The 17,174-nt window shown below is 43.1% G+C and overlaps 1 protein-coding gene across 1 annotated transcript; it reads left to right on the top strand.

The window, feature by feature from the left end:
* The first annotated feature begins 3,659 nt into the window (after positions 1 to 3,659).
* On the top strand, positions 3,660 to 16,143 carry LOC102510666 (myosin regulatory light chain 12B). Its single transcript, XM_032467369.1, has 4 exons — positions 3,660 to 3,801; positions 12,081 to 12,279; positions 14,578 to 14,739; positions 15,634 to 16,143. The coding sequence occupies exons 2-4, from the start codon at positions 12,096 to 12,098 to the stop codon at positions 15,804 to 15,806; spliced, it is 519 nt and encodes a 172-aa protein (XP_032323260.1). The 5' UTR covers positions 3,660 to 3,801; positions 12,081 to 12,095; the 3' UTR covers positions 15,807 to 16,143.
* Positions 16,144 to 17,174: the final 1,031 nt, after the last annotated feature.

Below are 17,174 nucleotides of genomic sequence, written 5' to 3'. Positions count from 1 at the left end.
AGAAACAGGGAATGGTCTCAATGAATGAAATGTCTCCTAATTTAGTAATAGCATTCTCTATGTATTAAGTAGGCTTTGCTTAAGATGAATGCCAGTAAAGAGTTAAAGCGAGCTAAAGCGTTTACTCCGATAGTGCATTTGATAGAAAAACCAGTCTCATGATTGGTCTCAATGGTTTGAAACAAACCATTTCAAAAGGGCAGCATCCTTATCCACCTGCTTATGATTATGTTGTCATTTGGACTCCAGGATCCAAATTTTATTTGATCAAGAAGCCTATGACTGGAGGAGAGCAGGAATTAATGAGTGCTACTGGGAAAGGAGGGAGCAGGCCAGACTATATGAGACAAGTAAAAGCAAATTCTGAAAAGGAAAGGCAACCGTTTTTCACAAAGTATGAGGAGAGAAAGGACAGCAAGAGATGTAACTAGAATTCAAGATGTGCAGGCAAGTTCTAAGAAGGACCAGACAGAAGATGGTAAAAGGGCTTGGGCAGTAGAGCCACAGCACAGTGTTATGAAAGCCAAGTGAATAATTTCAAGAGTGAGATTAGTCAGTAGTGTTAAGCTACAGAAAGTCAAGTACAGGAAAGTTTAAATGAGGCCACTAGATTTGGCAAGTCATTGGTCACTTCTGCTAGAGCTATTAGGTAGTTCTGTAGTGCAGAATCCATGGTGTAGCAGGAGGTGGGGACGATGCCTAGGTTTGGAGGTCAGGCCAGCTGCATTTTAATCTCCTTGCTACATCATTGCTTTGTAACCTTAAGTAAGTTATTAACCTTGCTCAACCTCTATTCACTTGTAAAATGGAAGTAATGTTCTTGGTTCATAATAGGAAAATAATCTATAAAGCAGTATTTTTTGTGACTAGGCAGTATGGGTTTTAGGGCCAGACTTGGTTCAGTGAATTCTGCCTGTTATTTGATGAGCTTTGTGTCCTTGAGTTGGTTGCCTTTAAGTGTCAAGTTTCCTCACCTGTTTAACAGGGAAAATACCCTCCAAGTTTATTGTGAAAATAGAAACACTAAAGCTAAGTGGTCTTGCACACAGTAGGCATTCAGATAGTCGTTACTTGTATTCTGTTTACCAGAGGGGGCTATCTGGCAGTGAGGAGAGGTTTGAAGGGAAGGCAGGACCAAAAGGCACCTCTTTAGAGATTCAAGCCTGCCTCTAGACAGAGAGGAAGAAGGCAAACTAGAAGCAAACAAGTGAAACCAAATGAATGATGTCCAGGAGACAGGAAGAGATAGAACCTAGATCACATATTGTAGGATTATTCTTAGGAAAATAAAAATGGATACTGCTCCTTCCGAAAACGGGAAAAGGTAGGTGGAATGAGTTTAATCTTAATTGGAGACTAAGTAAAAGGCTGAGGTTTGGAGAAAGGTCCATAGTGGTTTGATAGTAAATTATCTCAAACTAGAATTTTATTATTAAAGGGTGGTTATGAGGATTTGATGAGAATATACATAAAAATGCCTGCTGGTTTGTGTGGTACCAAGTAGATCCTCAAATAGTTTTAGATTTCATGAGGAGGTTCAATATGCCAGAATCATGCCTTTGTAGGTCCTCCTTAAATGTCCAATTTCTTGATTTCCTTGAAACCCTGGTTTTTATCTTTGCTGTCCTAAAAGGCATTGCTGGAGCTAATCCCATATTGAAGAAATAGCCAGTTTCCCAAGTCTGTATTCTTTTATCCTAGGTTTCTATGTGCCTGCTCAAGTAGCAGGCAGCATAACTTTGCTTCCATATTTATCTACATACATTTTATAGTTGAGGTGAATATACAACTTGTTTTTTAGTTTAATGTATCTTAAATTATTTGTCACATTTTGGCATAGCCACCATTTTTGTTTTGAGTTTTAAGTGTATTACCCTTTTTTTAAACCATTATTTTTAATGACCACAGTTAACAATTATCTGTGACAAGGATATGCCATAGTCATTTCCCAAGCACTAGATATGTCGATGTTCAGCTTTTCATTAATAAATATGAATGTTTTTCTTTTGAATCTAGAGAGAACAGTATACCCTAGAATTATTTTTTTTAGAACAGTGCTATCCAGTAGAACTTTCTGTGATGATGGAAATGCTCTCTGTGTTGTCCACAAGTGACTACTGAGCACTTCAAATGTGTCTAATATAACTGAGTTTTAAATTTACATTTAAATAGTCACATGTGGTTAGTGATCACTGTGCTGGAAAGCACAGTTCTAGAAACAAAGATGGAGATCAAAGTACAGTCAGTATCTCAGCTGCAATCTTAATCAAGGTGGCCAGGGTGAGGGCTTATGGGATGGTAACAGACCATACTTGAAAGAGCTCTGATTCGAAGACCTCAGAAGCCAAAATGTTCTGATGAGTATAAACAGATTAAACTACTGGACCAAAGGGAAGACTGCAGCTAAGTGAAAGTGTAAATATTTTAGAATCGGAAGTGACTTTTCAGCAATTGCTTTCAAACTATTGAGAAAATGCACTCAGTTAAGGACCTTGCGGCAGTGCTACTAGGGTGGGGATCATAGGATCACCATCACCTGGGTGCTTACTGTGTTAGAAATGCAGATTATTGCCTCACCTTCGACATACACAGAATCCAAATACCTGGGGTTGAGGCTCTGGAATCTTGGTTAGCAAGCCCCCAGGGTTTTCTTACTGGTGCTACTGTTTTATAAGAGTCCTGAACACATGGTTCCTACCATCTAGGGATTCCTAATCAAAGATTTCTGGATTTCTCGTCGTATTTTTCCGTAATATAAAAGACGATTATTCATCTCCCCAGCATCGGGCGTACGTTCAAGCAATCACAAGTGCTTAAAAAAAGGTTTGCTATTAACTATTCCCCATTATCCAGAAGTAGTACTATTCATCTATATTATTACAAGGTGAGGGAACCTGAAGCTTATAGCCACAAACAACATCTAGAACAAAACTTGGATAATAGTTTCGTGATTTCCTTTGTTTTGACCAAAAGCATTATGTAATGTGTGCGCGCTTGGGTGTGTGTGCTTAACTTTGTATTGTCTTTAATGAACCAAAGGAAAGCAAATAATTTGAATAAAGCTTTTCTGTGCTTGAAAGGGGAAACAGTCGTAGGCTGACCGTGGCCTGTGAGGGTAAGAAAGGAGGAGGAGAGGGTAAACTGGGCGTGCAGTTTAAAAAGAAAGGGTTTTCCAGCAGGCGGGAGACCGCCCGGCCGCCGCCCTCTTACCTTCCCCAGTATGACGTGGGACGGACCTAAAAAACTGCTCGTTTTACGTTAAGTTCAAGTTTAACCAGGCGAGCTGTACTTCTATTTGCAAACTCCCGCAGCCCGGGGTGGGCGTCGCCCGGCGCCCCTCAGACCCTGAGGGCTCGCGCCCGCCCCGCCGGGTCAAATTCCAGGCCGGCCCCGCGCCGGCGGCCAGGGAATGCGGAAGGACTGCGGGACCGCGGCGGACGGCGGGGAGGCAGGGCAGGCCGAGGGGCTCGAGCCGCGCCGCCGGCGGGGAGAGCCGCCTCAGAGCGCACGGGCCGAGGGAGACAAGTGAAACCCAGGCCGCGGTCGTCGGCCCGCGCCCGGAGCCCGGGCGGACGAGGCAGCCTCGGCCGCCTCCTGAAAAAGAATGGCGGCGCATCCCCCCGTCCCGAGATGGATCCCGCCGCGCCTCCCGGTGCGTCTTCCGGCGCGTCTTCCGGTCCGCCTCCCGAGGCAGGAAGTGCCGGCGCCGCCGCTATCGCGCCACAGCCCAGCGCTCGTCGCCGTCGCTGTCGTTCCTCTCGCGCCGGGCAGCTCGGGTTCTGGTTCTCGTGTCTGGCGGCGGTGAGTGGCGCTCGCCCCCGCGCGGGACACCGCAGGGGCCGCCCCCTCGCCTGCCCCTCCCGCCGGGCGCCCGCGGCCCGACCCCGCCCCGGGCGGCCAGGGCGGGGGCTGCGGGACCCGTCCGGTGGGGCGGGGAGGGTCGGCCGGGAGGTCTGGCCGCGGCCGACCCGAGCCTGGACGTCCAGGGGCCGGGAGGCTTCGGGCGGATGGAGCCGGGCCGGGGAGCTGCCCTGCCGGACAGGGTGGCCGGTCCCCGCGCTGCGTCACCCGGCCGGCTTCGCACACCTGGTGCGGCGCACAGCCCTCGGCCCTCCTCCGGCGCCTGCCGGGGCGGCCGGGTGTCGAGGGCCTGCTCTGAGCCGCACACGGTGCCGCAGGCTTTGTGGGCGGACGGGGTCTGCGCGCATGGTTCTTGGTCGGAGTGCGCGGTTGGTATAGGCTAAGACGTAACGACTTCCGTAGGAGTTGTAACTCCTCGCAGCATCTTGCATCTTGTAAAGATTTAGTTCATTCGTGCTGAGGAAAAGGACAGGTAACAAAAATCAGGATAAGTTTACTGAAAAAAAGAATCGTGACCTCATTGAAGGCCTTCGACTCAGTCCCCGGAGGGAGAACTTAGAATTTCTGGCCGGGATCTGTGGCAGGAGGTAACAAGACCAAAAGCTCAGGAGACGGGAATTGGGTTGTGTGAAAAGGAGACTGTGGGCAGACCAGCCTGAAGGGAACAGAACTATAATGGGTAATAGTTGGAAATAGGCAGGTAGATCAGTGGGGCCTTTTCATGGATGTCTTGAAAACTTGACGAGCAATAAAAGATTATGTAAGAGGCATTAGGGAGTCATTTTGGATTCTCCACTAGGGAGTAATATGAAGAAAGGGGACTGTTTAGAGAATTAGTTTGGCAGCCTTTGTTTAAGATGGCTTTGCAGTGGTCCTTCGGTAAGAAAAGAATCACAGCATTTTAGAATTCAAAAGAACCTCAGAGGTTATCTTTCGTTTTATCATTGAGTAAACTGAAACCCAACGAGGTGAGATAATTTGTCCAAGGTCACTTGAGGGGGTCACGTGGTGCCATCCATTTTTCTCTAGGCGTTAGGTGGGTCCTCCCTCCCGGAGCTGATAGCTAAGTGCACGGCTTCTTCTTAGTTCAGGCTCTGTTCAGTGAGACAGCTTCTATGATGGCTGACTCGATATTCATTTATGCTTTCATGAGACTTGAGTTTGGACAGGATGAACTGCAGCTTCTGCCGGGCAGGTCCCCAGGTGAGGGTTGCTGTGGTTAGGAAAGAGCAAAGGACTGAGGGCCCCTATGATTGTCCTTCTCCCAAGATTCACAGACAGTATATATCTATAGATGATTTTCATTACCAGCAGCTTTCGGATCTTCATCCTCAATCTGCATTTAGCTGTGGTGGCTTTGCTTGTTACCTGCAACCAGTGATCCACATTTTCCTGGTAGCGCATTTCAGCTGCTTGACATCAGAGCCAGTGCTGCAAGCTCTGGAGCTAGACTCCCTGAGTGTGGTCCTGCATCTAGGCCCTACCATTTTCTAGCTGTGTGGCTGCGGGCAGATTATTCGCTTTGCCCTAATTTTCTCATCTGAGAAATGGGAATAATAACAGTACTTATATCATAAGTTGTGAGGATTAAATGTGTTAATGTATATGAAATGCTTAGACCAGTGCCTAGCACATAATTAGCACTCAATTACTAGCTTTTATTAGTACTGTGTGTTTCAGGTATGAAACATGGAGTGACTGGTAAGTTTTACTAAGGATTTCTTGGGGAGGAGTCCAGTGGAGTTTATGTTGAACCACAGGTAGACTATAGAGAAAAGCTGCTTTGAGGAGTCAGATCCAGGACCTACCTTATAAAGAACATACGTACCTGTGATTCTGTTTGTGATAGTAAGGAAGCGTATGTATCTATTCCCTTAACTAGTATTTATTGAGCACCAGCCATGTTTAAGGCACTCTGCTTGACCCTGCAGTCCAAGGTGGAAAAGCTAAATACCACAAAAATGTACATGTAAATGGCACAGCAATAGAATACTAATGGGCAGTAAAAAAGAATGAACCACTGATAAATGCAACATGATAATGTTAATCTCAAAAACACGCTGAGTGAAAGCAGTCTGGCTTGTAGAGTATGCACTGTATACTTCCATTTATAAAAAGTTCAAAGGTAGGTAAAACTAATCTTTGGTGATGGAAATCTGAGCAATGGTTGCCTATGGGAGAGGCTAATTGACTCAGAGAACTTTCTGGAGTGATGTTAACATTTGTTACTTGTTTGGGGTGGTGGTTACATGGGTGTACATATTTACAAAAACTCATTTTTAAGACCTGTACATTTCACCATGTATAAATTTCACTGCAATAAAACAAAGTGGTAGCGGAGTACAGAGAGTGGAAAGTTTACTGCCAACTGGGACAATCATAAAGTCCATAATAAAGAAATGATAGCATTATTATGTGTGTGGTAAATATTAAAATACATATACTGTGGGGAAGCTTAACTGGTGTTAAGAGAAAAGCTATAAAATTGAGTTTGGCTCTGTAAAGACATAGTAGATATAATAACTTATGGAGCTGATTATATATTTGCCTAAATATGCAGCATAAAAACAATAATACATTATTGAGTATGTTAGGTTAGTTTTGTGGGGTGTTTTAACTTGATTATATACTGAATTCTCTTGATGATTGCTGTTTTCAGACTGTTGCTCCTGTATCCAGTCATTTGATACTCCCAGTTTCACAAGCACTAGTCTTGACTCCAGTAATGACCATGAGAATACATCAGAAATGTCTGAAGTTTCTGATAGACCTTGGCAAAGATGAGAATTGAATCAAACATGACCTTGGGTTTTAGTCCAGGATCTACTCTCTGCTCTTTTGGGATCATCCACTCTCAGGCCTCACCTTGTGCCTCTGCTCACAAATCGGCCTTGCCAATGGAGACCCTCTAAACATCCTGCCCCCGGGCATCTCTACTGTAGCTTGGCTAAAACTCGAATTCTTTATCATTCCTTTGCTTATAAAACTAGCTTCTCCCTCCCCCAGTTACCTCATTTTTGAGTGGTAACATTATACAATCAGTACTTGAGAAAAGCCCAGTCACTGAAGACAAGCTCTGAAGGAAACTCCAATTAGGAAGCAAGAACTACTAGCAAATGAGCATAGAAATCAGCCCGAAGAATAAGATAGTGGTGATGGGAATGGTGAGGAAGGGATGGCTCTGTTGCAGTTAAAAGAAGAACTCACAGAACTTGGAGAGAAATTGAGTAGAAGGAATTAAAATTTGCTAAGCAGGAATAGAAAGTCCCCTATCCAGTGCAGACTTGGCTATGGCCCCTTCAAGTTTTAAAAATTCTTTGGCTATAATTCTGAAATAAAGGCATTGCCCTATTAAATGTTAAAGACACTTTATTAGTTTTCTATCACTATATAACAAATTACCCCAAAACTTAGCCCCTTAAGAAAACAGTGAACGGCTTCTGAGGGTCAGAAATCTCAGGGCAGCCTAGCTGGGTGGTTCTCGTTCAGGATTTCCTGGAGCTGCGGTCCAGATAGCCACTGGGTTTGCAGTCATTTGAAGGAAGATCAGCCTCCGAGTTGGCTGACTCACCTGGTTGGCAAGTGGGCACTGGCTACTGGCCGGAGGCCTCGGCCCCCTGCCCTGTGGACCTCTCCAGAGGGTGGTGTGATGCCCTCAGGGCCTGATGCTGGCTTCCCCCAGACTGAGCAGTCTGAGAAAGAGCGCAGCAAAACCTGCGACACCTATTATGACAAAGGCACACGTCATCATTTTCACAATATCCTGTTGGTTATGAAGGGTGAAAGAATATGCCACTTTGGCATGAAGATTATTTTGAGCTGAAGGCAATTAAGAAGAAGCAGACACAAGAAAAGCCCTTTGCCCTCCCCCCAATTTGCCTAAAAGCAGGACACAAATTTACAAAGGTGTCCTTCCTTCCCTCTGCCAGGAAGGACAAAGGTTACTCTCTGGCGAAGACTTTAGACTCTTCTCACTGGAGAAGGGCCTGACTTGAGTCTGTGTGAGAAGCGTTGCCCTTGTTTATTACTGTGCTTTTAACCCTCCATTACTAGCCTCTCCCCTTCACACACACCTTTCTTCTTTTGGCTGCCTCTGAAGGTAATATTTAACCCAGAGTTCTAAACTACCTCTGGGAGTTGAATTTTCCCTGCGTATCTCCCATGTATACATGAGCTAATAAATTTGTTTGTTTTTCTGTTGTTAATCTGTTATTACAGGGTGTTAGCCGACAACTCAGAACCATAGCCAGTGCCTGTGTGTTAGTAGCCATAGCTGAAAAGACCTTTAATTCTCTCTCTGGTCCTAAGGCATTTGGGGGATGGAAAAACAGCAAGAACAGATACAGAAGTTAAGGAAGGGCGTGGTACTTGGGCACATACTAGTGGTTTGGTGTTCCTGAGGGAAGGGTACAGAGCAGAGAATGGCTCGGGATGAAGCTGGAAAGGTCATTCTGGAGCAGGGAAAGGAGGACCTTGTGTGCCATGCTTAAGAACTTGTCCTTTGTCCGGCAGGCGGTGGAGAGCCAAAGGTTTCTCCAAAGGGAATGATACGGTCATATTCATGTTTTGCACACCTCTGGCTGGAAGACAAGGAGTAGTTTAGAGGGGACCAAAAAGCCAGGAGCTGGGTTAGTTGGCCATTGAAATACTCTGCCCAAAGAGTTGATGAGGGCCCAGCTCAGGGAGGTGGCAGAGGAAGATGAGCAAATCTGGTAAGTATTTAAGAGGCAGGGCTGGGTCGCTCAGGGAGAGGGGTGAGTTGGGGATGACTCCTAGGTTTCTGGCTTTGTGAGTAAATGATGGTGCCATTAACTGACAGAAAACAGAAAGTTGAGGAAGTTTAGGAGGGGGATGGTAATTCAGTTTCTAGTACGGTGATTGTGAGTGTCTGTGGGATAGCAGGCGGGCGCCTTTCACAAGCACAGTTGGGTGTTTGAGCCGACCGGAAGGGTCAGACCTGGAGGTACAGACGTGGGAGTCATAGGTGTTATCAGAGCAGCGAGAGTCAGTGAGATCATCCAAGGAACGCAGAGTGAAAAGAACTTAATAAGCCGTGGGCTGCTGGAACACTGGGAAACGTGAATATTTAAGTGAGTGGAGGAGGTAGGAGCCTAACAGGAAAATGGAGGAGGACCAGCCACAGAAGTAGAACTGACGGGAGATTGATGTCACCAAGTCAGATACAGCGTTTTACACAAACCAGTCTTTCCAGTGTGGTGTTCAGGAGTCTCCTTCATCAGAGTGGAAGGCCTTCAAGGTTGGGAACCTTGGGCTGTCTTCCCTTTGAGACACTTCATTTCTGCTGTTACAGTTCACCAAGGGCAGGGGTTGTTGAGGCCTGAAGAGAAGAGAGTTAAAATGGTGTCAAATAGCAGAGTGGTCCAAAGACACTTAGACTGGCTTTGGCGATGCAGAAGCGGTTGCAGGAGAAAAAAGAAAGCCAGATTGTGGTGAGTGGGAAGTGAGAAAGTGGAGAAAGCCAAGACATTTATCTCAGAAGGTGAGGACACAGAGGATGGTACTTCATTTGGGGCCAGAGTTCTCTTCAGATTGATTTGCTCCCACTTTGCCTCACTTTTCAGCTGATGTTTCGGTTTCAGTTGATAATTGTGTGTGTGGGTGTGTGTGTGGGTGTGTGTGTGTGCTTTTTATAGGTACCATATACAGTACCAGTGTGCGCTGGTTTTAAATGGCATACAGAGGGAAAGTAAGCTTTTTTCCTTTGAAAAGAAATCGCAGTGAGCCGTATCTGCTCTGTAACGTGTTTTGATTGGCGACTCAGGCTTGTTCACCAGATAATGGCTTTTCTAGCCTTCCTGGGTTACCTCCCCGTTCTCTCTCAAAGGCATTTTTCCTAATAAAAATCCTTGTGTGTTTAATCCTATCTTGACCTCAGTTTCTTGGAGAACTCCAACTAAGTTTCAAAAATGTTTAAATATAATATACTTTAGGGTTAGCCTGATAAAATTTAACTGATTAGTTTTTAAAAATAAAGACTTGCTCTTTGGGAGGGTTTTCTCAGTGACTCTATCACAAACATAATTTGCTGATACTGAGAGATAAAACTAATTCTTACCTTCAGATTTACCGTCATTTATTCCTATGAATCTTGAAGAAATAGAATCATAGAATTTTTAGCATAAGAAAGAATTTTAATCCAACAGTTTTGGTATGTGAAGAATTAAAGCAGAGTCAAGTGCCTTGCCAGTGGACCACAATCTGTCTCTGATTTAACCTTCAATACAACTAAGGTCAACATAACAAGCTAAATTACAGGAAGGAGAGAATTAACATATGTTCAGGCCAAGTGTGTGGGGAGGGGAAGGAGTTGGAATGTGAGAGTAAGGACTCTTAAGACTGGTGTAGTTCTGGTCAACACCTCTAAGCCAAGCTTCAAAACACCCTGGGGGGTATTTTTTTAGATTGAAGAAAGAGAAGTAAACAATGTAAATTAAAAATCCAAGACTAGAAGTCCCAGAGACCCTGGTCCAAAATTCTCTTGCTGAGCCACTGCCCAGCCAGTCATCTGCTTTCACACAATGGGGCTGCAGAGTTAGGGAACAGTCCCCAAGCCACCCTCATGTCTGACACCAGTTGCAAGTTTGATTCCCCAAGATGACCCTCAGGTTCAATAATTCGCTAGGACTCAAGAACTCACTGTAAGCTGTTAGACCTATGGTTATTATTTATTACAGTAAAAGGATTCAGATTAAAATCAACCAAGGGAAGAGACACCTGGAATAAAGTCCAGGAGAATTCCAAATGCATGGCCTCCAGTGGTCCCCTCCCATGAACAGTGTTGACTTCTGGCAACAAGGTGTGACAGTGCGTGGAGTATTGCCAACCAGAGGAGCTCACTCAGTCCTTGAGAGCCATGGTTTTTATTGGGACTCTGTCACATAGACTTCAGTCTCCAGTTCCTCTAGAGGTCAAGCTGATAACACGTGACCCAAAGCCCCCACGATAAATCACATTGTTCGACTATCTGGTGTGACCCAAGACCCCAGATATACCAGGCAGGACATTCTAAGGGCTTAGAGATTACCTCCCAGGAGCTGAGGACAAAGGCCAGACCTCTCTTTGGGCAAAATTAAATTCTTAACTACACAAGGGCCATGGATTTTTTTTTTTTTAATCTACGTAGTACCTATTGTAGGGCAGTTATGAACATTGAATAAGACCTTGGATCAAAAACTTATTCTGGTGTCCATGGGCTTTCGAGGTTATATGTAGCTAATGGTGAAGCTGAGATTGGAACTCAGGCCTTTTCTAACTCCAAAGCCAATAGTATTTTTGTGTTGTATTTATTACATTATTTGAAACTGCAAATGAAAAGTGGAGTGAGGAATGTCCATTCTGTTTGACATTTAAATTATTGGTGTCTTTCAGTAGAGTATTTGAGGCTACCACTTAAAGCCATCTTACAGAGAACTGAGGAGTGATTGGGAAGATGAGGAAATGGGGAGGGTGGAATAGTAGGCTGCTATCCTAAAAGTTTTGTCAAGGCAAAGGGGAAGTGAGAATGTAGCTAGAAGGGATACAAGATTCAAGGTGTGTTTTGATGATTTTTTTTTAACATGAGAGCCTTGTGAACACGCACCATACAGTGAGTGTCCTCGTGCCTTTGCATGTGTTGTTTAAATCTCACTTGCACTGCCTTAAATATTACTGTGTTTTGCTGTAAAACTGAGGATTGAGTGAGCTTCTCTGGTATTCAAACCATGTTTTGAGGGAAAAAACCAAGGCTCAGAGAGTTATGCAATATTGGTCGTAAAGTAGAAATAAAAGGTATGCCCACTGCATGGGATCGTCGTGAGGATTAAGTGGACAGTCCTTGTGAAAGCAAGGAACGAGCTTTGGAGCTTTTCTTTTGAGGGGAGCCCCACCGTCATTCTGGTGTTTGGCACGTGGTAAGCACTTGGTGAGTGCTAGCTGTTGTTACATACTTTAATTCTCACTTAATAAAAATGAGTTCCGTGAAATTTGGGGAGAAGAAGCTATATCAATAATTTCTATTCTGTGTCTTAATTTTTTTAACTACTTTTTTTCTAGCCATTTAATGGTCACATTGGAAAACAGTTTAAATGAATGTTTATTCCCACTCGAATTAATATTTCTATATTATTTTTACTCACTAACTTTAGGTGTTATGAGTTCTTTTTTTGCTTTATGTTTTATGCATTCTTTTTTGGCTTTATGTTCTTCTCTTTTTAATTTAGAATTAAACAGCCACCATGTCGAGCAAAAAGGCAAAGACCAAGACCACCAAGAAGCGCCCCCAGCGCGCAACTTCCAACGTGTTCGCCATGTTTGACCAGTCACAGATTCAGGAGTTCAAGGAGGCCTTCAACATGATAGATCAGAACAGAGACGGTTTCATCGACAAGGAGGATCTGCATGATATGCTTGCTTCTCTAGGTAGGCTTTTGTGTTCTTAATGTGCCCACTTCCCCCAGATGATAATTCAACGTTTTATGAATTATTTTTTGTGTGATGTACAAATACCCATCTCCTGATCTCAAAGGTCTTTTGAGAGATGCTGGGTGGGAGGTGCTGTGCTGAGGCTTGGCCAGGCACAAGAGGAGAAGCCTGCACGGGTGGGGGCCTGGCAGCTCCTTGTCTGTCCTGTTAGCTAAATGCAATAGGTCTGCTAGCGGGAAAGCTAAGGGATGACTAGGTGGCAAAATACCAGAATCTGAAATAAAAAGTGTAGCTAATAATAGAATGTACTTAGTAATAAAGGTTGAGGACGGGTTGTAAGACAGAGTTGACGTCATAAGTGATAATGATCATCTCAGGGAGGAAGGGCAGTGCCCTTCTGAAAAAGGGAACACAGGGAAGGGGACTTTCACAGTTCATAATTTTTTTTTTATAATTAAAAGGAAATGTGAAGTTACAAGATTCAAAGCAAACATAAACTCCCTTTGGCATTTTGGTTATGTGAGTGTTAACTTACTGTTCCTTTTATGGTTTTGTTGTTTGTTTAGATCTTGAAAAGAGGGAAGGGAGGAAATTTCCTCCACATTCTGTCTGAGTCGGCAATGACTTTGTAATTGGAAGAAGGGGATGTCAAGCCGGTGGGTTCTCGATGGGCCAGAATGACAGGCAGGGAAGAGGGTGCATGCAGTTCAGGGACGGCCTCCAGTTAGGCTCTGTACTTCTGCATTCTTGTGTTTGACTGTTAGCCTGAAAGGGCAGTTAAAGTGTCGGAAGGCAAAGAGAGAGAAGTTATTTCTTTCCTTTTAGTAACTACAACACAATTTTATTTCTCTTATTTTTAATTTTTTCTCCTAACATATTATTTTCAAAAATTTTAAGCCTATAAAAAGTTGAAAGAACAATATAATGAACCAGCATACATCCTTTACCCAGATTCAGCAATTATTAACATTTTGCAACATTTCCTTTATTCAGAGTGGAGTAGAATCAAGATACTGATCTAACTTGTTGACTTGCTGGTGGGGTGGATTCCAGCATTTTCCACACTCAGAATAGCTCAGTAAGTGTACTTTTGGGGTAGGTCACTAGTAAAGAAGGCCACAGTGGAAAACTGAGGGACTTAGTCATATTACAGAGATTGAACACTCACTCTGCTCCTAGTAGATGCACCGTGTTTGTTGGATGAATGAGTAATGGTGGAGTAAGAGGCTGACTCTGGGGCCTTCCATTTTGGGGGACCCCATGCCTTTAAAGATACATTGTAGCTTTCAGATCAACAAATTATATTGGACGCTTTAAATGGACCTATAGGTGCTTAGCCTAAATCAGTTCATTTTAAATCCCTGTGTATTTATTTGTACCTATGTCTTCTTGACACATTTGGGTTACATTTTTTCACACAAAAAATTGCTGCAAGAGAGTTGGGTTAAATCAGAAGGTAAAAAGCATTTCTTTTTAGCTACTTTAATTTATTTGAAGAATCTTGAGATTAATTTTGGGCTAATTTGTACTGGTGTGTTGAATAGGTAGAATGCGTATGGTAAGACAGATGACAAGTTGGCATTTAAATTTCACCCAAATTCCTAGGAGTAAACTTATAAATGAACTAAAGTTCTAGACTTGACTGTCATTAGTACTTAGTTGGGTGTAATAAGGGGATGCTTACATATAGATGTTCTTTCCATGTCTGAGAATCTTACAAACTTAACGTTGTCAGAGGCCTTTCAGATACCAACTTCAGCCAATTTTACAGGTAAGAGTAAGCCCTCAACAGTTTCCCCCTTCTCCCAGGTCACACAGCCAGTGGCAGAACTCGTATTCCAACCCACTGTTCAAGAACCTTTGTTCAGGGCTGCTTTTCCTGCACCCTGAGGACCTCACAAATGCCAGGACAAGGAGGAGCTCTTTGTTAACTCCCACCAAGTCTGGCCGTTGCAGAGGAATTTCTCCCAACTCCAAGGGGAGGGTCAGGGGGTCCCCTCACCACTGTGCTGGACGAAGGAGAAGTCTTCTCAGTTGGCCCTGAGATTTCCCATCACGAGCAATACTACACAAGACTGTAGTTGAGCAACGTGAGCCCAGAATGCATTTTTATAATGATCTATCAAGGACTTTTTATGTTGTGAAAAATTGTCTTTTTAAATGTTCTTAATGTAAGTTAGTTGAAAAATTAGTCTCATGTGATGATGATGTAACTTTTTAAAATATGCTGGGGACCATTACAATAAATTATTTATTGAAATGAATTCTTTGTCCTTAAACTGTGACATTTTATAGGGAAGAACCCAACTGACGCATACCTGGACGCCATGATGAATGAGGCGCCGGGGCCCATAAACTTCACCATGTTCCTCACCATGTTCGGCGAGAAGCTGAATGGCACCGACCCCGAGGATGTCATCAGAAACGCTTTCGCCTGCTTCGACGAAGAGGCAACCGGTAAGTGCTCTTCGTTTGTTGGTGCCCAGCCTCATTCCTGACTATGTGAAGCACTTTTTAGGAAATGAAAACGATGAGTAAAATACAAATTTTCAAAAAAATGAATAAAAGGAAACTGTCACTTACAGTAGGACCGTCCCACAGAGAACAACTGGAATGGTATGTAGATCATAAAGCTACACAGTGTGTGCTGTGAATCCTTGAATTGGTTCTGAGCTTCCTGAAAGACAAAGGGAAAATTGTTAAATGGTGTTTCTTAGACAAGGAAATTACTTAACTTATTCAGGAAATTTTAAATCTCACCAAGAAGTATGTATCTAACTTGAACAGTTAAAATCTTAGGGTTTTTTTTTTCTTCTTATTTTAAAGTGTGTAAAGCCTAGCTGTTCTCTTTTCTCACTCCGCGTTTTCCCCTTTCCTTCTGTGTTAACACTCTGCTCCGCCATGCTCCCCCACCCACATCTCCTCAGATTCACCTCGCAGCTCCATCCTGCTCAGTGGCTCTGCCTTTTCAGACTGCACCATCCTCCTCCCTGCACATCTGCTCTTGGCACCACTGCCTTTTTTTTCTGGACAGCCCCCTTTTTTTCCCTCTGTATGTCTGAAATACTGGGTATTTTTTTTTTCTCCTCTGGAAAACACTTGTTCAAATTAATTACCCTTGTAAGCATATGATCTATCAACTGAGCTTTTAAAATGATTTAATCTAATATTAATACAGAATTCTAAAAGTAATAGGAAAACATAATGATGTAGCTACATGTTGCCTTGGTTCGCTAATTTGTTCACGTAAGTATATGTATTGTGAAATCTTGTAAGACTGACCTAGTTGAGAACCGAATCAGTAAAGTGCCAGGAAGTGCTCATGACTCCCTTCTTTCTGTTGCCTCCCAGGCACCATTCAGGAGGATTACCTGAGGGAGCTGCTGACGACCATGGGTGATCGGTTCACAGACGAGGAGGTGGACGAGCTGTACAGGGAAGCGCCTATTGACAAAAAGGGGAATTTCAATTACATTGAGTTCACGCGCATCCTTAAACATGGAGCAAAAGACAAAGACGATTGAAGGAACTTTAGCTAAAACTTTCCTATTACTTTGTCTTACTCTGTGTTATTTCCCAGGCACTTCCCTTCCCCCCTGCTAGATCTGTTGCATGCAACTTATATTCACAGCTTTGCCTGTTTTTGGTGTATTTATTCTAGACCTTTCTGCCACTTAGCACTTGTATAATCAGACTGCATATGGGATGAGGTTGTAAATTGTATTGAAAAATAGATTGCGAATAAAAATCAACAAATGTGAAAGCCCAGGAAAATATATCCGGTATTTCTGGTTTTGCTGGATTTTTACATTTTTATATAATAAAAATGCTATTTTGAAATAAAGATTATGCTGACTCAAATGGAATATAATGCAAAGTTAAACAAATAACTGGTAGTTGCGGGTAGTCTTTTTTTTAGATTTTCACCTTCATATAATTCAGATTTCATGGTAAAACTGATTTTTCACATATTTGGGACAGTGGTCTTTAGAACTGTGTTCTTCAGTACAAATTAACATTATACAGTAAAAACTAGTTATGCCTTAGTTTTTTTCCCATTTTTTGTAAATCAGACATTTAAACTATGGGATGATAAATATAGAATGTGTATCTGAGAAAACATTTTATTAATCTGAGTCCAAGAAGATGAGGCAAAATTCTGAAGAAAAGAATAATTATTATTGAACATTTACTGTGTGTAAATCATTGCACGTGGACGGTTTTCATTGACTTGTCCCAACAACCTTGTGAGACAGGTTTTCATTAACCCTGTATTTCAGGGGCAGAACTGAGCTCCGGGAGTTGAGTGATTGAACTGAGTCACTCTCAGTGAGAGCCGGGGTCCCAGGCCAGGGCGCCCGACTCCAGGGCACAGGTGCTGGGACCACTGTGCTGTTGCTGACAAACCTCAAATGCCTAGAAGGTCAAGCATTTCCATTACACTCTAACATAATTTTGTAGTCATTATTCAAATTTGAAATAATTTGGGGAAAACTTATTATTTGAACAGAATTTCAAAAAATTCTTGCCAGGTAAAAAATAGAAGACAGATTATAAGCAATGTAATGCCTGAAGGCAGTTCACATAGTGTAGAGTGTAGACTGGACAGAAGGTCTGAAAACCATACAGACAAGGCTGCTACCTAAAAAAAGGAAAAACTCCATTAAAAAAAAGTTTCACAATGTTGTTCAACACCTAGTCCCCCTCTTAAAACTATTGAATTGCTATTTTATCTGCTTAAAATTGATGCGTTTACATGTTTAATATTTGTGCTTTCGAGCTTGGTATGGTAGACAAATCCTGGTCACTTGCTGTCACTTAATTTTTCTGGCTTCCTTTTCCTCATGTTTAAAGTGAGCGCAGTTCCAGCCTCTGTCTAGTACAGGAGATGC

The sequence above is a fragment of the Camelus ferus genome, chromosome 24, assembly GCF_009834535.1.
Source record: "Camelus ferus isolate YT-003-E chromosome 24, BCGSAC_Cfer_1.0, whole genome shotgun sequence".
NCBI classification, from domain to species: Eukaryota; Metazoa; Chordata; class Mammalia; order Artiodactyla; family Camelidae; genus Camelus; species Camelus ferus.
The sequence above is the reverse complement of the archived record's forward strand: the minus strand, read 5'-3'. Positions and strand labels throughout refer to the sequence as shown.

What these genes read in the sequence shown, in the direction of transcription:
- LOC102510666 (XM_032467369.1), top strand. Translation starts at nt 12,096, where the DNA reads ATGTCGAGCAAAAAGGCAAAGACCAAGACCACCAAGAAGCGCCCCCAG. An exon ending in TGATATGCTTGCTTCTCTAG is followed by an intron (nt 12,280 to 14,577) that starts GTAGGCTTTTGT and finishes GACATTTTATAG; the next exon opens with GGAAGAACCCAACTGACGCA. An exon ending in CTTCGACGAAGAGGCAACCG is followed by an intron (nt 14,740 to 15,633) that starts GTAAGTGCTCTT and finishes GTTGCCTCCCAG; the next exon opens with GCACCATTCAGGAGGATTAC.